The 20,721-nt window shown below is 49.7% G+C and overlaps 1 protein-coding gene across 1 annotated transcript; it reads right to left on the bottom strand.

The window, feature by feature from the left end:
• Window positions 1-4,851: 4,851 nt before the first annotated feature.
• Window positions 4,852-20,097, bottom strand: POLR1D (RNA polymerase I and III subunit D). The gene is made up of 3 exons (XM_075850017.1): window positions 19,999-20,097; window positions 10,555-10,629; window positions 4,852-5,941 (listed from the first exon to the last, which is right to left on the bottom strand). Exons 1-3 carry the CDS (start codon window positions 20,019-20,021, stop codon window positions 5,674-5,676), a joined length of 366 nt encoding a protein of 121 aa, XP_075706132.1. The 5' UTR covers window positions 20,022-20,097; the 3' UTR covers window positions 4,852-5,673.
• Window positions 20,098-20,721: the final 624 nt, after the last annotated feature.

Raw genomic sequence — 20,721 nt, 5'->3', positions numbered from 1 at the left:
TGCCCCGTAAAATGCAAAAGAACGAACATGTCCTATCATCTTTTGCGGTACACTTATCCGTTCCGGACACCTTCCCGTAAATATAGGGGAAGGTGTCCGCAGCCAATATAAGTGAATGTGTCCGTAATTGCGGACCGCGATTGCGAACGATTTTTATGGATGTGAGCATGGGCCCTTACTAATGCGAGAACATCTTTTCAAAACTTAAGAGTCGAACGCGCCCGAATGACCGACGCAGTCGAAACATCATCAATACCGGCTAACATCACAAACCTCACCAAAGAGAAGCAGTTAGGGGTGAGTTAATTAAATGTTTGACCAAATATAGCAGGCTCATTTTTAAGTTGATAATTTTGTATGTCCGGCGAATGTTATAAATATCCATATCATTGGCTACTCATGTTTTATTACGGTCAACCCTCTGCAGATCAAAAACATGCCTCCTGGGAAAATTTTTGTTCGTCCTACAGACAGAGGAAGAATTTTTGCCTGGGGTCACTACTCCAAATTGGCAGGTCACTCGGACATCCATAAAACTCGGGACTTTATCGCTCGCCATTATTGGTGGCCTAGGCTACCCAAAGATGTATTGGACTACGTCTACTTTTGTACCAAGTGTCCCCAAAATAAGATTACTCATTTCATACCTGCGGGCTTACACCAACCTCTGTCAGTACCGAACAGGCCCTGGCAACACATTGCCATGGATTTTATTATAGATCTTCCTTCCTCTGATGGTTGCACCACTGTTTGGGTTATTGCTGACCGTTTCTCCAAAATGGCACATTTTGTTCCTCTGTCCAGCCTGCCCTCAGCTCCTCGACTGGCAAGTCTATTTGTTCAGGATGTCTTTCGTCTACACGGATTGCCTCTCCATATCGTGTCTCATCGGGGTTCCAATTCTCATCCAAATTCTGGAGAGCCCTGTGCAAACTTCTGGACGTAAGATTTGACTTTTTGTCTGCATTCCACCTGCAATCCAACGGCCAAGTTGAAGAATGAACCAAGTGCTTGATAATTATCTCCGTCATTTTATATCAGCTCAACATGACAACTGGGTACATCTCGTTCCATGGGCTGAATTCTCATGTAATAACTTACATGAGTACATCTACTGCTATTTCTCCATATTTCATAGTTTATAGCGAACATCCTTGTGTCCCTCTTCAAGTTCCTAATATTTCCTAATATTTCTTACGGAAGTTTTTGCCAGATCTGGCAGCAAATCAAGTCAACGATCCTGCAGGCGGTGGATCTCATGAGGTATGCTAAGAAGGATGCCCCCCCCAGAGTTAAGGTTTGGTTATCTTCCAAGACTGTTTGCCTAAAAATTCCCTCCGACAAATTTGCTCCTAGGTTTCTCGGTCCCTTGCAACAGATCAATCCTGTGTCATACAAGCTGTTTGCCTCCTACTCTCAAAATTTCCAATACCTTTCATGTGTCTCTCCTGAAACCTGTGTTCCCCAACCGCTACAGCAAGCCCTCCGATTCTACTACTGCTCCTAGAGGTTTGGCTGATGTCTTTGAAGTCAGAGATTCAGTACTCCAAGAAGGTTGGAGGAAGGAAATATTTTCTTGTGGACTGGAAAGTTGTTGGTCCTGAGGAGAGATCCTGGGAACCTGAAGAGAACATTGAGGCTCCCGCTCTCATCAAAAAGTTCCTCCTACATTCTGAACCCAAGAGAAGGCGTAAGGGGGGTATTGTAGCGCCGGCAGCTGCTGACTGCTTATCTTCCCTCCTGCCGGCGGAACTGTGATCATAGGCACCTGCCTCCTCTGCGACGCCGGCAAGATCTAAACTATATGAGGCAGAGCACAAGCTGCCCAAAGGGCGTGTGCGCTCAGGCAGTCTCTTGAAGTGCTAACCTAGTGTTATCCTGCATAGGTTCCGTATCCTGTGTCAGTAACCAGTCTGTATCCTGTGCCCCGTGTCAGTGACCAGTCGGTGTCCTGTGCCCCGTGTCAGTGACCAGTCGGTGTCCTGTGCCCCGTGTCAGTGACCAGTCGGTGTCCTGTGCCCCGTGTCAGTGACCAGTCGGTGTCCTGTGCCCCGTGTCAGTGACCAGTCGGTGTCCTGTGCCCCGTGTCAGTGACCAGTCGGTGTCCTGTGCCCCGTGTCAGTGACCAGTCGGTGTCCTGTGCCCCGTGTCAGTGACCAGTCGGTGTCCTGTGCCCCGTGTCAGTGACCAGTCGGTGTCCTGTGCCCCGTGTCAGTGACCAGTCGGTGTCCTGTGCCCCGTGTCAGTGACCAGTCGGTGTCCTGTGCCCCGTGTCAGTGACCAGTCGGTGTCCTGTGCCCCGTGTCAGTGACCAGTCGGTGTCCTGTGCCCCGTGTCAGTGACCAGTCGGTGTCCTGTGCCCCGTGTCAGTGACCAGTCGGTGTCCTGTGCCCCGTGTCAGTGACCAGTCGGTGTCCTGTGCCCCGTGTCAGTGACCAGTCGGTGTCCTGTGCCCCGTGTCAGTGACCAGTCGGTGTCCTGTGCCCCGTGTCAGTGACCAGTCGGTGTCCTGTGCCCCGTGTCAGTGACCAGTCGGTGTCCTGTGCCCCGTGTCAGTGACCAGTCGGTGTCCTGTGCCCCGTGTCAGTGACCAGTCGGTGTCCTGTGCCCCGTGTCAGTGACCAGTCGGTGTCCTGTGCCCCGTGTCAGTGACCAGTCGGTGTCCTGTGCCCCGTGTCAGTGACCAGTCGGTGTCCTGTGCCCCGTGTCAGTGACCAGTCGGTGTCCTGTGCCCCGTGTCAGAGACCAGTCGGTGTCCTGTGCCCCGTGTCAGTGACCAGTCGGTGTCCTGTGCCCCGTGTCAGTGACCAGTCGGTGTCCTGTGCCCCGTGTCAGTGACCAGTCGGTGTCCTGTGCCCCGTGTCAGTGACCAGTCGGTGTCCTGTGCCCCGTGTCAGTGACCAGTCGGTGTCCTGTGCCCCGTGTCAGTGACCAGTCGGTGTCCTGTGCCCCGTGTCAGTGACCAGTCGGTGTCCTGTGCCCCGTGTCAGTGACCAGTCGGTGTCCTGTGCCCCGTGTCAGTGACCAGTCGGTGTCCTGTGCCCCGTGTCAGTGACCAGTCGGTGTCCTGTGCCCCGTGTCAGTGACCAGTCGGTATCCTGGGTCCTGCATCCGTGTTGAGTCCGTATCCGCTTCCAGTAATCCAGCACCAGCTTTTATCCACTATCTGCCTGTATCCAGCTGCCACCAAGGTACCATCTGCCTATGACTGTTTAACACCTGTCTGGCCAGCAGCTAGTCCATTTTAGCAGAGTAGCCCAGTGCATCCAGAACCCCATTGGACGTTACATACTGTCTATACGTGTAAAATATTAGTGGTCACCGATAGTAATTTGAGTATTTCCTATATAAGCTGCTGGGTGACTGTTATTATATGGTCACTGTGTGATGCCATTTAAAGTATTCCCTTTGTTGACTCCAAAGGAACGGATAACTGTGTTGCTCCATTGCCATATCAGGCTGTGGTCTAGCAGAGGACAGCGGGTTATCTCCACAATTGGCCTGTTGAGATAAAGTAAACATTGAGAGACTGTTGAGAGTTTTACGTTTTTCCCTGGAGCCACAAGTACAGCTAGCACAGTTTACTTGAAGAATCACAATCTACTGTAAACTGAGTCCTAATGCTCGGATCCCCTGAAACATTGCGTGGCCTGCTGTTGCTGAATGTAGAGAACGTCGGCTAATGGTCTAAATCCTAGGTTCTCAACCTGTGCTAAATGCCATGAAGTACACTCGTACCATCCGAATCCTGCACTTTTACTAGTTATAGCACAGTAGATGAGCAGAGAAAATGTCCTGATGTGAAAATGAGAAGTCGGTTTCACATTCTACTACTCACCTGAACAAGCAACGCCTGGCTTCTGGCTCATATAGAAAACATATTTCACTAACCACATACATAAAGACATTGACCCACCATACAGCCTGTATGCATATATCCTGCACGTGTGCTCTAGGTTACTCAACACTGGTTGTAATATTGCAGGTTTTTAGAACATTACAAATAGTTTCTGAGTACTCCAGTCGATAGTTACATGGATGATTTTTAATAATATATGTACGAAAGTTGGAATCTTACGTGCAATGGCCGTTTTTTTTGGAGGTTTTTTTTAACGGCCGTCACCTGGCTGCATGTATTACTATGAGGCTATTGACACGGCCGTTGTTTTAATGGACCGTGTGAACAGTCCGTGAAAAAAGACATGTCCTATTTTTGCCCGTTTTCACAAATCCCTCAGATTCAACTCTGAGGGATTTGTGAAAACGGGTCCTGCATGGGTGCAAATCGGCCATGAAAAACGTCCGATTTGACACACGTTTGTCTGAATAAGCCCGAATACATCTATTAAGATTATGCCCGGTATTGCTGATTGAGTAATTTGCTTAAACTTACTCATTGCATGATCGATTTACCAGAACACATGATGTATCCCAGCCCCACAAACCCTCGACCGGTCTCTCAGTACTACAAAGAGGACAAAAATTGGGATTATGTATAAAACCACATACAAAGGACAACTGGATCAACTGCCTGCAGCAACCGAGGTTTCCTCAGCAAAGGTTTTTATACATTTCCCTCATTGCATCCATGGGTCCCTGCAATCAGCATTCAAGAACCAAATCTTAATGGTGTTGTACGAGATTACAAAAAATGGGAGCACTCAAAGTGACAACCTGCATTATATAACTGGACAGAACGTTTTCATTCGTTCCATAGTGAAACTACCTAAATATATGGAGATTTATAACAAAATGATGGAAACACTATGGACAAATGTATAAATTTAGGCAATGTCACATTTGGATGCTACTCTGGTAATTAATCTCTATGGAAAATGATTAAAACCAAGATGTTTTCATAAATCGTTTTAATTGTGTTAATAGTAAGGTATATACAGATAAAATAAAAAATATGGTGAAGCGATATATTTAAACCAATTAACAAGGTTGTCCAGTATTAGGGGAAAAAAAAAAAAAAGTGTATGCTTTTTCTTCCCCAAAAACTGTGCCACTATTCTTCATGGACTATGTCCGATATCCTAGCGGGCCCCCATTCAAGTGAATGAGGCCGAGCTGCGGCAGTACCAGACAGAGCCCATGTCATGCATAGGAGTGGCCTTGTCTCGGGGGTGGGGGGGTGAACAGACCCTTTTTTTTTCCTAATACTAGACAATCGCTTTAAATAAACTATTCAGAAAAGTATATTTCTTTTAGACAAAATCTAGATTTGCATTTACAAGGAAATTTTCAATCATTTCAATGATATCACACAATAAGATTCCACTTTACCATGCCCGGTGGATCCCATTACACAGGGTTGTGTTGTGTCTTGTGACTCAGGTACACAAGCGGGGTTACAAAGCAGCTGTTGCAAAACTACAACTGGAAACACTTCGAGCCCAACATTCCTCCATGTTATTTTCAGCATGCATAACGCTTCACCTCTAGATCATGAAGGCCATACGTTACTTACACCCCTGGTTATTAATGAGTGGCTTACGATCCTAAATACCTTTATAATCCACAACTGTATGCAGGTAATAACGGAAGTGAAAGCGTTTAGAACATATAACAGTCAATGCCAGGCTTAAGAGTCAGACGACACTAACTATTAATACCCTGCGTTATGCAAACAGATAACAGTATGAGCCTTATTGCTTCATTCACTCCCGGCTATCGTCTCTTGCCGTCGCTCTTGGACTGTCTATGTCTTGTGCTTTTGCTTGAAGATGGAGATCTCCTCTTATCCTTCCTGGAGTCCTCACTCCTCTTATAGGGATGTGAGCTGTGCTTTTCTGAAGGCCTCCTTTCCTCACTGTCGTCCCTGGTATCCTTTTCATCTGGTGTTCCTCTGCTGGGATTCTCTCGGTCAGACGGCAGGGTGTTTTTAATGGTATTGATCAGAAATCGCTTGTTAGTGCTGGCAAGAGGACACTTCATCCTGCAAAAGAATTAAGAGAGCGGCTACAGTCAATGAGCTTGTCTTGTGCGCCACCTAGTGTATGACGTAAGCATAATGCTATGAAGTCGAGAATCCATCTAAGTGTATGTTTTTTGCATTCAGATTCCGATGATTTTTCGGCGTTGCAATGCGAGTGGAAAAACCCTCTATTACGCCTTTTATGGTCCTTACCTACTCAAGCGTGGCATCCGCCCTTAAAAATGCCATTGAAATCAATGGGAAGCAGAAAAGACTTCGCAAATACGGCGCGTTAATTTTACTGTTCAAAAATCTGTGGGTATGAGATCATCCAAAATCAGCAGGAAAAACGCGCTGATTTTGGAGGCAGATCCAGCTTCTGATTTTTTTTAGCCTCAACTTAATACCATGTGAACATACCCCAAAACTTCTTGGGTTAATTTTTACAGACACAAAAAAACAACACATTTTAAAATAACAATAATTTATAACAATGACTTTCAGATCGTTTTGCTGCATTATTATTTTACAGACATTTCATCCTCCCGGTGTATCAGATGGTCGTAAATCAATCATGACTGAGCTTGGGAATATTGATCTATAACCAGTGTACTTTACTCCTTCACGTAGTGTGTTTCTGGTGTATATGTATGGAAATATTCTATGTATCTCACACAACAACCCCAATCATATTTCCTATTAGGACGGCATAGAGAGGTCCTCCCGCTCAAGACATCCCTCTATGTGACAGAACGGAGAACTGCTCTGTAAGATCAGCTCCTGCTCTGGCGGGCCCAGCACGTCCATAAATTACATGGACGACCATTCATTTGAGCGCTACGTCAGGGAAAATGTGCGGCTGGACCAGGCTGCCCCCGGCTAGAACAGCTGATTACTGGGGAGGGGAGAAGCCGGACACACGGCGGTCCGGCTTCTTTTTACAGAAGAGGTTGCCGTTACATGAATCAAGTCGGCGATTTGGATCACCCTATATTTTATGTATCTAAAGGGATATTAGGGTATCAGTAAACGAAGGTTGCTATTTGTATAAAGAAAAAAAAAAAAGTCATGCAATTTTCAAAAAACTTTCTGTATTCATGTTCAAGATCTCTGCTTGCTGTCATTTAATAGGAACCTTCAGGGTCTGATGAGCCCAGGTGCTCAGCTCGTTACATGATACTACTCTGATAACTGTACTGTAACGACCATGCAGCTGTATATCGACCACATGACCAGGACTTATCCACTGGAAGTAAAGAATGAAGGTTCCTATTCCTACTATTGTACCACTGTACTACAAGGCAGATATACCAATATGGCGCCACTAAGAGTAATGGTGGCATTTAAAGGGGTTTTCCCATCAGGGACATTTATGACATATCCGCAGGACATGCCATAAATGTCAGATAAATGCAGGTCCCAGAGGTGGGACCCGCATCGATCTCTAGAACGGGGGCCCCCTAAACCCCGTTCTATCTTTTTCTGCTCCCGCTGCCCCCTGGCCACTTCCTGACTATATGGTCGGGAGTTACGAAAACAGAGTAAGTCCCATAGTAGTTGGCAGTTATGAAAGCAGCGCAGCATGTGAGCTACTCGGTTTCTGTAACTACCATTCAGTTCTATGGGACTTACAAAACCAGCGTAGCTCAGCAGCTACTACTTCTTCATGGTCGGAAATCTCCTGCTTCACCCGCAACACAAAGCGACAGAACGGGGTTTAGGGGGCCCCTGTTCTAGAGATCAGTGCGGGTTCCAGAGGTGGGACCCGCATCTATCTGACATTTATGATATATCCTGTGAATAGGTCATAAACGTCTCTGATGGGAAAACCACTTTAATGGTATGAACATCAGCTGAATAGAACAGAAGAGGACAACACAAGGACCTATATTTAATTGTGTTTTACATGGAAATCCTATTTAACATCCATGTTACAATTGCACGGCACCCAGAGAAGTCAATGACTGACTATGTAACACCTGGTCGAACCAACTATACCAGAGCGATGACTGGAACAAAAAATAAAATAAAAAATAGGACTATCCACAGCGAGGGACCCCGCTCTATGATGTCCATATAATAGAATAGGGCACATGGACAGGGCTTGTCCTGGGTAGACGAGCGGTTTAACAGTTTAGCTCTAAGTGTGTTAAAGGGGTTTCCCAGGACAGGTAATATTGATGGCTTATTGTTAGAATAGGACTATTATTAAATCATAGGTGTGGGGGGGGGGGGGGTCAGACTCCCAGAACCCTCCTTTGGATCAGCTGCATGACGGAGCCTCTTCATATTTAGGCACAACACTACACTTTGTTGCGGCTGTGCCTGCCACTGGGTCTCACAACAGGCCAGTCCCTTTTAAGTGCCGCAGTAGCAGGAAGAGCCACAACAAAAAGGTATGGTGCGGTGCCGGAGTAAACAATTAAAGAAAGACACATGCTGGAGGGGGACCCCAAACAAGCAGATATTATTGGCTTATCTTAAAGATAGGCCATCGTATTTACAGGCCCATAAATACCCCTTTTATTAAAGTGAAGGGATATGCAAAAGTGGAGTTTTTCTTTAAGCCAGGCTTTTAACAGCAGCTGGGAAGCACAAGGAAGGAAGAAGAGTGCCGTCTGTGAAGACCCTTTTACACAAGCCAATGATCGGGCAAAGAAGCGTTCATATAAACGCTCGTTCCAGATCATTGCCCTGTCTAAACAGGGCAACGATCAGCCGATGAACAAGCAAACACTCGTTCATCGGCTGATCGTATAGTTTATGCAGCGCAAATTATTATCGTTGTCAGCAGCACAGCTCCCTGAGTAAACCGGGAGACGCGCTGCCGACACGATGGAAATACATGGGGACGAGCGATCGGAGTAAAATCGCTTGTTCCCATACATAGTTCTGTGTTTAAGGAGCAAACGAGCGCCGATCTACGAGCTGTCTCATTGATCGCCCCTTGTTTTTACGGCCAATATTGGCCGGTGTAAAAGGACCCTAACCCTATGCGGACATATAGTTTATCCCTGAGGTATATATTAGCTGCAGGTTGCTGGTCAAATATTCTGAAACGGTGTTAACCAATAGCACTTATGGCAATGCCCCAGATCAGAGATAAAGGTCGACTATTGCTGAGGTGGATTCAGAAAAGGTCTCATTTTTAATAGGACTTTAATTTTATTTTTTTACAATTTACAGGGAATATGTCACCCAGTTAGACCCCTAACACATACAAGTGGGTGTTCCTACAATCCCTGAGTCGTCCCCTGAACTCACATATATGATGCCCATAGAAAGCGCTCCTGTATGCTCAATTTAGCCGTAGTGGACACTCAATAAGCATAACTTAAAGGAAGAGTAAAAAAAGGGACCAAAGGCGCTGCTATAATAATTAGTGTCACAGGGCTTTAGGCAAACATGAAGTAAAAGTATTTAAAGAGGCTGTCACCAGATTCTCTAACCCCTATCTCCTATTGCATGTGATCGGCGCTGCAATGTAGATAACAGCAACATTTATTTTTTTTAAAACGTTCATTTTTGGCCAAGTTATGAGCTATTTTATATATATATGCAAATGAGCTTTGAAATGGACAACTGGGCGTGTTTTTTTTCGTATGTCCAACTGGGCGTGTATTGTGTTTTTAACTGGGCGTGTTTACTTGTTTTACTAACTGGGCGTTGTGGAGAGAAGTGTATGATGCTGATGAATCAGTGACCAATCAGCATCATGCACTCCTCTCCATTCATTTACACAGCACATAGTGTTCTTACTAGAACGATGTGCAGCCACATACACAAGTGTCCTGATAATGAATACACATGACCTCCAGCCTGGACGTCATGTGTATTCACAATCCTGACACTTCTGAATCTTTTCTCTGAGATTTCCAGCAAGTGAAACAAAATCTCGTTTACCTCGTAATCTCGCGAGATTACGCGTGGCTTGCTGGAATCTCACAGAAAAGATTCAGAAGTGTCAGGATTCTGAATACACATGACGTCCAGGCTGGAGGTAATGCATATTCATTGTCAGGACACTTGTGTATGTGGCTGCACATCGTTCTAGTAAGAACGTGATGCTGCTGTGTAAATGAATGGAGAGGAGTGCATGATGCTGATTGGTCACTGATTCTTCAGCATCATACACTTCTATTCACAACGCCCAGTTAGTAAAACAAGTAAAAACACAATACACGCCCAGTTGGACATACGAATAAAAACACGCCCAGTTGTCCATTTCAAAGCTCATTTGCATATATATAAAATAGCTCATAACTTGGCCAAAAATGAACGTTTTTAAAAAAAATAAAATGTTACTGTTCTCTACATTGCAGCGCCGATCACATGCAATAGGAGATAGGGATTTGAGAATCTGGTGACAGAGCCTCTTTAATCATACAAAGAAGAGGCTACGCGTTTCAACGCCGGACCGGCGTCTTCATCAGGCCAATCAAATAAGCATGCAAGGTAAGCTTTCAAGTAGCACCCTGAATGGGAGTTTGGGTGGGCGCTTAGCCAGGTTGGTACACCCGATGGCTTGTTCTAATAAGATTCTGTCCTGGTGACAGAATTTCTTTAAATATATTATGTTATATCGTTAAAAACTGCCCTGAAATGAAACAAATGCACGGCTCAGAATGACGTACCAGCCCATCGGCCCCATCGTCTCAGCGCGATCTTTTCCCCTTTTGGCTTCTTTGAGAAGCTCTTCTACTGCTTTCCTGCACAAAAGGAAAAAAAATGAATTATAATTTCACATCACACGGATAAAACAGTAATAAGATGTTACAGGAAGCAGCAAACTGAGCAATGTCTACTGCAGACTGAGGAGAGGAGATCCGCTCATTCTGAAACCAGCATTGGAAAGAAGTGTTTCCCAGCGATCAGGACTTCTGGTTCATCACGTGTAACAGAACAGTCTGTAAATAACGGGCACCAGACTGAACCTGTGCTCATCCTACTCCTTGGGCCCTGTTCACATCTGCGATGGAGGCTCCATTAGGGGCCTCCAGCATAGAACCGGCAGAGATTACCGGTAACAATAGTCCAGCATGCTGCGCTGTTGTTTCCAGCAAAAAACCACAGACACCCTACGGATCCTATTAAAATCAATGCGTTCCGTCAGCCGACGGCGGTGTCAGTGGTGCAACGTGATCGGTGCTTCCTCTGATGGCGCAGAACAACTGAGGACCAGACACAGACGTGAACAGAGCCTTACCGGAAATACGTGAAACTAAAGCGTTGTACTGAATGCCGGGATATTTTTTAGAAAGCCTAAAACTTCTAGAACACATAAAATAAATTCATCTGTACACGTTTTCTAAGTAATCTGTAGATCGACGAGTTTGTTTGAGACAACGTGTGAAACGGCTAGACGTGCTATAGAATAACTGGTTAATAAAGGGTCCCCCTCTTGTCTATTAGAGATATGTTAAAGGGGTAGTCTAGGCTGGAGGCTGTTTTGAATACTGATGACCTATCCACAGGATAGGTCATCAGTATATTAATCGGTGGGGGTCCAACACCCGGACCCCGCACCAATCAGCTGTTCCGGCTGCCTATAGGCGCCAGAAGCTATGCAGTGGTCGGTGCCGGAAGCAGATGGCTTCAAACACTATGTAGCGTCCGTGCTACAACTCACTATTCACTTGAATAGGAGAAGAGCTGCAATACCGCAGCACGGTCGCTATATATGATCGGAGCTATCTGCTTCCGGCACCGACCACTGCATAGCCTCTGGCGCCTATAGGCAGCCGCAACAGCCGATTGGTGCGGGGTCCGGGTGTCAGACTCCCACCAATCATATAATGATGACCTATCCTGTGGGTTGGTCATTAGTATACAGAACAGCCCCCAGCCTAGACAACCCCTTTAATAAGGTGTCCCCCCCCCTGTTGTCTATTAGAAATATACGTTAATAGGCAATTCTATTACAATTTCTAGGTGAAGCATATCAGGGCAATAAAATATCCTATTTGAAGCTTTTCCCCAAAAAAAAAAAAAAAAAGCTATGGATTCTACAGAATACCTGGACAATATACAGTACCTTAGTTTGACACTTTGCCTGTAACATATATAATATGTTATACAGGGTGGGCCATTTATATGGATACACCTAAATAAAATGGGAATGGTTGGTGATAATAACTTCCTGTTTGTGGCACATTAGTATATGGGAGGGGGGAAACTTTTCTAGCTGGGTGTTGACCATGGCGGCCATTTTGAAGTCGGCCATTTTGTATCCAACTTTAGTTTTTTCAATGGGAAGAGGGTCATGTGACACATCAAACTTATCGAGAATTTCACAAGAAAAACAATGGTGTGCTTGGTTTTAACGTTACTTTATTCTTTCATGAGTTATTTACAAGTTTCTGACCACTTATAAAATGTGTTCAAAGTGCTGCCCATTGTGTTGGATTGTCAATGCAACCCTCTTCTCCCACTCTTCACACACTGATAGCAACACCGCAGAAGAAATGCTAGCACAGGCTTCCAGTATCCGTAGTTTCAGTTGCTGCACATCTCGTATCTTCACAGCATAGACAATTGCCTTCAGATGACCCCAAAGATAAAAGTCTAAGGGGGTCAGATCAGGAGACCTAGGGGGCCATTCAACTGGCCCACGACGACCAATCCACTTTGCAGGAAACTGTTCATCTAGGAATGCTCGGACCTGACACACATAATGTGGTGGTGCACCATCTTGCTGGAAAAACTCAGGGAACGTGCCAGCTTCAGTGCATAAAGAGGGAAACACATCATCATGTAGCAATTTCAGAGATCCCGTGGCCTTGAGGTTTCCATTGATCTTTGGGGTCATCTGAAGGCAATTGTCTATGCTGTGAAGATACGAGATGTGCAGCAACTGAAACTACGGATACTGGAAGCCTGTGCTAGCATTTCTTCTGTGGTGTTGCTATCAGTGTGTGAAGAGTGGGAGAAGAGGGTTGCATTGACAATCCAACACAATGGGCAGCACTTTGAACACATTTTATAAGTGGTCAGAAACTTGTAAATAACTCATGCAAGAATAAAGTAACGTAAAAACCAAGCACACCATTGTTTTTCTTGTGAAATTCTCGATAAGTTTGATGTGTCACATGACCCTCTTCCCATTGGAAAAACTAAAGTTGGATACAAAATGGCCGACTTCAAAATGGCCGCCATGGTCAACACCCAGCTTGAAAAGTTTCCCCCCTCCCATATACTAATGTGCCACAAACAGGAAGTTAATATCACCAACCATTCCCATTTTATTTAGGTGCATCCATATAAATGGCCCACCCTGTATATACATTTTCAGTACGGGACAGTAGTTCCACGCAGAGGCAGGGACTCCTAGCGTCTTACATAACTATGATGCTAGGAGCCCGGCTCCCTGCACTGTGTTCAGTCCGGGAAACACTGCCGACATACGGCCCGTATATCTCGGACCGAACATACTCGTGTGAATCCAGCCTTAGTGTATGCACAAAGCTTGCTCTGGTGATTTGCATTCTGGGAAGCTTAGTCTACACTGGTGAGAGAGTAAAGTAATCCAATTTAGAAAAAAAACAAAAACTGTCCCACTGCATTAGGCCTTGTTCACACAGCAGATATGCTACACATTTTGCATGTATATTTTAAACCAAAACCAGGAACGGAACCTAAACAGAATACATAAAATGGAAGGCCTTATATGTCTGCTCTTGTGAATCCAATTCTGGTTTTGGCTTAAAAATGCATGCAAAATCTGCAGCAAATATTCAGTGTGTGAATAAGGCCTTATAGGAGCTCAGCTAGGTTCTTAGGGTTTGTGTTCACACGTGCAGATTTTTTAATGCAATTTTTAAAGCCAAAACCTGGTTTGTATCATAAAAGTAGAGAAAGTATAAGGGACATAAACTTCTCATCTTATTTAAATCCACGCTTGGTTTTGGCTTCAAAAACTGCATAAAACCTCAACAAAACAAAACTTGCATGTGTGAATACACTCTTGGCTTAAATACTGCAAATTTTACGCAACGGATTTAGTTGCATAAAATCGGCAGAATAATACAATAGCAGCGTAAATAATAATCGGAATAACTTAGAAATGGACCTGCAGTGCGGTTTTTTAATCCGCAGCATGTCAATTGTATTTGCGTAATCGCTGTTTTTTTGTTGCGTTTTCCCCATTAAATTCAATGGGGATGTAAAACCCGCAACAAATAGCAGATGTTGTTATTTGTGCAGCGGAAAAGCTGCGATTCCACAGAAGAAAAATCTTATACTTACCCAGAATTCTGTGCTTCTTCGTTCAGGCTGGCTTCCTGGGATGATGTGTTATCCCACGTGACCACTGCAGCCAATCACATGGGATGAACCGTCATCCCAGGAGGCCCGTTTGCAGGACGCCAACAGGGTTGCCAACCGTCCATAAATTTACGGACAATCCGCAAAAATGCGTGTTATTTTCTGCTGTCCGCAGCGTCTGGCAGAAAAAAAAACCACTGGGATTTTTCCATCATTCTTCGGAACTTTGCACTGCGCATGCGCTGAAACGTACATGCAAAGGAAGAATAGGCCGTGGCCGGGAATATTTTCAGATTCCGCGGAATCTGGAAATATTCAGGCCGCTGCCAAGTGAGGTCGGTGAGTGGACCAACCCAGTCACCTGGCCTGTCATCTGACCTCACCTCAGCATCATGAGGTCAGATGACTCAGGTCAGGTGACTGGTCCACTCCAAGGCCGTCACCGACCCCAGTCAGAAGTGGACCCGTCACCTCCACACCGCATGACCTCCTCGTCTCCTCCTACGGTGAGTCACATTAGGCAAAGCGGAGAGTGGTAGCAGTAGGTTACCGCTCCACTCTGTTTGCAATGTGACACTAAGAGCAAGGGGGGGAATGACACTAAGATCAAGGGTGGGGGGGGGGGGGGTGAATGACACTAAGAGCAAGGGGGGGGGAACTAAGAGCAAGGGGGGGAATGACACTAAGAGCAAGGGGGGGAATGACACTAAGAGCAAGGGGGGAATGACACTAAGAGCAAGGGGGGAATGACACTAAGAGCAAGGGGGAGGGGAATGACACCAAGAGCAAGGGGGAGGGGAATGACACCAAGAGCAAGGGGGAGGGGAATGACACCAAGAGCAAGGGGGAGGGGAATGACACCAAGAGCAAGGGGGAGGGGAATGACACCAAGAGCAAGGGGGAGGGGAATGACACCAAGAGCAAGGGGGAGGGGAATGACACCAAGAGCAAGGGGGAGGGGAATGACACCAAGAGCAAGGGGGAGGGGAATGACACCAAGAGCAAGGGGAGGGGAATGACACCAAGAGCAAGGGGGAGGGGAATGACACCAAGAGCAAGGGGGAGGGGAATGACACCAAGAGCAAGGGGAGGGGAATGACACCAAGAGCAAGGGGAGGGGAATGACACCAAGAGCAAGGGGAGGGGAATGACACTAAGAGCAAGGGGGGGGGGGATGACACTAAGAGCAGGGGGGGGGGGAGAGTGACACGCAGGGGGGGGGGGGGGGAGAGTGACACTAAGAGCAGGGGGGGGGGAGTGACATTAAGAGCAGGGGGGGAGTGACACTAAGAGCAGGGGGGGAGTGACACTAAGAGCAGGGGGGAGTGACACTAAGAGCAGGGGGGAGTGACACTAAGAGCAGGGGGGAGTGACACTAAGAGCAGGGGGGGAGTGACACTAAGAGCAGGGGGGGAGTGACACTAAGAGCAGGGGGGGAGTGACACTAAGAGCAGGGGGGGAGTGACACTAAGAGCAGGGGGGGAGTGACACTAAGAGCAGGGGGGGAGTGACACTAAGAGCAGGGGGGGAGTGACACTAAGAGCAGGGGGGGAGTGACACTAAGAGCAGGGGGGGAGTGACACTAAGAGCAGGGGGGGAGTGACACTAAGAGCAGGGGGGGAGTGACACTAAGAGCAGGGGGGGAGTGACACTAAGAGAAGGGGGGGAGTGACACTAAGAGCAGGGGGGGAGTGACACTAAGAGCAGGGGGGGAGTGACACTAAGAGCAGGGGGGGAGTGACACTAAGAGCAGGGGGGGAGTGACACTAAGAGCAGGGGGGGAGTGACACTAAGAGCAGGGGGGGAGTGACACTAAGAGCAGGGGGGGAGTGACACTAAGAGCAGGGGGGGAGTGACACTAAGAGCAGGGGCTGTGCGGCGCCGTCTACAAGGGGGGAGCTGTGCGGCGCCGTCTACAAGGGGGGAGCTGTGCGGCGCCGTCTACAAGGGGGGAGCTGTGCGGCGCCGTCTACAAGGGGGGAGCTGTGCGGCGCCGTCTACAAGGGGGGAGCTGTGCGGCGCCGTCTACAAGGGGGGAGCTGTGCGGCGCCGTCTACAAGGGGGGAGCTGTGCGGCGCCGTCTACAAGGGGGGAGCTGTGCGGCGCCGTCTACAAGGGGGGAGCTGTGCGGCGCCGTCTACAAGGGGGGAGCTGTGCGGCGCCGTCTACAAGGGGGGAGCTGTGCGGCGCCGTCTACAAGGGGGGAGCTGTGCGGCGCCGTCTACAAGGGGGGAGCTGTGCGGCGCCGTCTACAAGGGGGGAGCTGTGCGGCGCCGGCTACAAGGGGGGAGCTGTGCGGCGCCGGCTACAAGGGGGGAGCTGTGCGGCGCCGGCTACAAGGGGGGAGCTGTGCGGCGCCGGCTACAAGGGGGGAGCTGTGCGGCGCCGGCTACAAGGGGGGAGCTGTGCGGCGCCGGCTACAAGGGGGGAGCTGTGCGGCGCCGGCTACAAGGGGGGAGCTGTGCGGCGCCGGCTACAAGGGGGGAGCTGTGCGGCGCCGGCTACAAGGGGGGAGCTGTGCGGCGCCGGCTACAAGGGGGGAGCTGTGCGGCGCCGGCTACAAGGGGGGAGCTGTGCGGCGCCGTCTACAAGGGGGGAGCTGTGCGGCGCCGTCTACAAGGGGGGAGCTGTGCGGCGCCGTCTACAAGGGGGGAGCTGTGCGGCGCCGTCTACAAGGGGGGAGCTGTGCGGCGCCGTCTACAAGGGGGGAGCTGTGCGGCGCCGTCTACAAGGGGGGAGCTGTGCGGCGCCGTCTACAAGGGGGGAGCTGTGCGGCGCCGTCTACAAGGGGGGAGCTGTGCGGCGCCGTCTACAAGGGGGGAGCTGTGCGGCGCCGTCTACAAGGGGGGAGCTGTGCGGCGCCGTCTACAAGGGGGGAGCTGTGCGGCGCCGTCTACAAGGGGGGAGCTGTGCGGCGCCGTCTACAAGGGGGGAGCTGTGCGGCGCCGTCTACAAGGGGGGAGCTGTGCGGCGCCGTCTACAAGGGGGGAGCTGTGCGGCGCCGTCTACAAGGGGGGAGCTGTGCGGCGCCGTCTACAAGGGGGGAGCTGTGCGGCGCCGTCTACAAGGGGGGAGCTGTGCGGCGCCGTCTACAAGGGGGGAGCTGTGCGGCGCCGTCTACAAGGGGGGAGCTGTGCGGCGCCGTCTACAAGGGGGGAGCTGTGCGGCGCCGTCTACAAGGGGGGAGCTGTGCGGCGCCGTCTACAAGGGGGGAGCTGTGCGGCGCCGTCTACAAGGGGGGAGCTGTGCGGCGCCGTCTACAAGGGGGGAGCTGTGCGGCGCCGTCTACAAGGGGGGAGCTGTGCGGCGCCGTCTACAAGGGGGGAGCTGTGCGGCGCCGTCTACAAGGGGGGAGCTGTGCGGCGCCGTCTACAAGGGGGGAGCTGTGCGGCGCCGTCTACAAGGGGGGAGCTGTGCGGCGCCGTCTACAAGGGGGGAGCTGTGCGGCGCCGTCTACAAGGGGGGAGCTGTGCGGCGCCGTCTACAAGGGGGGAGCTGTGCGGCGCCGTCTACAAGGGGGGAGCTGTGCGGCGCCGTCTACAAGGGGGGAGCTGTGCGGCGCCGTCTACAAGGGGGGAGCTGTGCGGCGCCGTCTACAAGGGGGGAGCTGTGCGGCGCCGTCTACAAGGGGGGAGCTGTGCGGCGCCGTCTACAAGGGGGGAGCTGTGCGGCGCCGTCTACAAGGGGGGAGCGGTGCGGCGCCGTCTACAAGGGGGGAGCGGTGCGGCGCCGTCTACAAGGGGGGAGCGGTGCGGCGCCATCTACAAGGGGGGAGCGGTGCGGCGCCATCTACAAGGGGGGAGCGGTGCGGCGCCATCTACAAGGGGGGAGCGGTGCGGCGCCATCTACAAGGGGGGAGCGGTGCGGCGCCATCTACAAGGGGGGAGCGGTGCGGCGCCATCTACAAGGGGGGAGCGGTGCGGCGCCATCTACAAGGGGGGAGCGGTGCGGCGCCATCTACAAGGGGGGAGCGGTGCGGCGCCATCTACAAGGGGGGAGCGGTGCGGCGCCATCTACAAGGGGGGAGCGGTGCGGCGCCATCTACAAGGGGGGAGCGGTGCGGCGCCATCTACAAGGGGGGAGCGGTGCGGCGCCATCTACAAGGGGGGAGCGGTGCGGCGCCATCTACAAGGGGGGAGCGGTGCGGCGCCATCTACAAGGGGGGAGCGGTGCGGCGCCATCTACAAGGGGGGAGCGGTGCGGCGCCATCTACAAGGGGGGAGCTGTGCGGCGCCATCTACAAGGGGGGAGCTGTGCGGCGCCATCTACAAGGGGGGAGCTGTGCGGCGCCATCTACAAGGGGGGAGCTGTGCGGCGCCATCTACAATGGGGGAGCTGTGCGGCGCTATTTACAAGGGGGGAGCTGTGCGGCGCTATCTACAAGGGGGGAGCTGTGCGGCGCCGTCTACAAGGGGGGAGCTGTGCGGCGCCATTTACAAGGGGGGAGCTGTGCGGCGCTATCTACAAGGGGGGAGCTGTGCGGCGCTATCTACAAGGGGGGAGCTGTGCGGCGCTATCTACAAGGGGGGAGCTGTGCGGCGCTATCTACAAGAGGGTGCTATCTACAGGGGAACGGTTACCGATGGGGCACTTTTATTGTGTCAAGCACTGAGGGATCATTATTACCATCTTGACCACTGGATTATGAGTTTATTTAGAGGATGGGGTATTGGTGGGGAAGGTGCTGAAAAAGTGTGAAACCAACATGCCCGTGTGTCAAATTCTGAAGAGACGAGTCGTGGCTGGAATAAGTCATCACAGTGGTCTGGGCCGGATGGAGAAAAAAAAAAAAGGGAAAGTGAACGACTAATCAGAGAAAACATCACCTAAGTCAGCGGGGGAAAGCTACAGGCGGAGCTGTGATTGGGGAGTCGCTCCTACAATACTGCACTGGCAATGATTTTGTAATGTGTCCGTAAAAATTTTGATCTGTCCGTGATTTTTAGCTCAGTTGTCCAGAAATTTCTGAAGTGGCGGCCCTGTGCGGAAAGTATGCACGGTCTTATTTGTTTTTGTCCCCTCTTCTGTTTTCCGCAGCGGACAATTCTGCCGAAAAACTGCACCACAATTTGTTGTGGCTTTTCAGCCCGAATTGCCTGCGTCCACCAGGGCGGATACGCGGTGTACCTTTACGCAGCGTATCCGCCCTGTGTGAACGCAGCCTTATACGGTTTCCATCATTATTACACCTACAGCTCTGGAGTGTAATAAAGGCTGTAACTCAGGATCAGTACAGGAAGTAACGCTATGTGTTTAGAAAGTTACTGGCAGAAAGATTATACCGCGTGGGAGCACGGAAATGTAAGGGATATGTTTTGACAAGCACTTGTGGAGGGGACAGTGGTTGGCACGGTCATGGGGTGCTTTGGAAATGTAAACTGGGCACAATTAACACCATACAAGTCATGTATGGCAGCAACATGAATACATCAGAGGAGTGTGGCCCCTGGGTGTGAGCTCTGTTTGGCTGTGTGACAGGACACGCTGCAGCTGGCACTTGTGTGGAAGGGGATGCACCACAACTACACCTGTGGGGGAACACGATGCAGCTGGTGATGGGACACACTTGGCGGAGTAACTAATGGGGCATGCTGCAGCTGGCACCTGTGGGGTGGGGCTCACTGGTGGGACTCGTGGCTGGCACCTGTGAGAAAAACCAAGGGCAATCTCCACTGTCCAAGTCACGTCTAGCAGCAGGGCTACAATGCAGACAACATCCACGTTTATAGTACACGTTAATATCACACACAATCTATGAACAGGAGGGTCATAGCGGACTGCAGAGATCATACACAAATTCCAAGCAGGAACCCTACCGCTCCAGCTCTTCCTCCTTCATTGTGCCTTCTATCCGGAACCTCAAACCGGATGCTGCCAACCAACACTTTACTACAAGCTGCCAACCATCATCAGCGACTTCCGGCGCCGTGACGTGGGGATGCTAAGCCGCGTGTGACGCTCTGGGAATGACGTCACGCGGTCAGATGATGCAGATGGGAGCCGCAGAACTTGTCGCCGGGCAGTTAGGCGCTTGGGAAGGTTCCTGTGCGCTTTATTTATACCATGTTGTAAATAGCAGCACATTGATTTATCAGAAGCGTCAATTATTATTCAGGGCACAAAATCCTAACATTTGTCTCTATGCCATGTACAGCACTTTTATGCATGCCCTGGGTAGTTTGGGACTTTGGTAACACAATGGGCCTCTAATGTATACAAAAATAAAAATAAATGTTTTCAGAGCGATTTTAGATGGTGCACAAAGCAATTTTTTTTCACATAATTCTTGTCCTTGAAAACTGGCTGTGACCCCATATCAACAGATTACAACCCCATTATCAGTGCCAAAGTGCCTCCATATACCAGCCCGTTGGCATATTGCTAAGATTACGTAAACCTTGTTCACACAGTGCAGATTTTCTACACATATTGCATGAATTTTTTAAGCCAAAACCAAGTACGGCCTTAAAGTATCTTCTGGATCCAATTCTGGTTTTTTTTGGCTTAAAGAATACATGCAAAATCTGCACTGAGTGAAT

The sequence above is a fragment of the Rhinoderma darwinii genome, chromosome 2, assembly GCF_050947455.1.
Source record: "Rhinoderma darwinii isolate aRhiDar2 chromosome 2, aRhiDar2.hap1, whole genome shotgun sequence".
Lineage (NCBI taxonomy): Eukaryota > Metazoa > Chordata > Amphibia > Anura > Rhinodermatidae > Rhinoderma > Rhinoderma darwinii.
The sequence above is the reverse complement of the archived record's forward strand: the minus strand, read 5'-3'. Positions and strand labels throughout refer to the sequence as shown.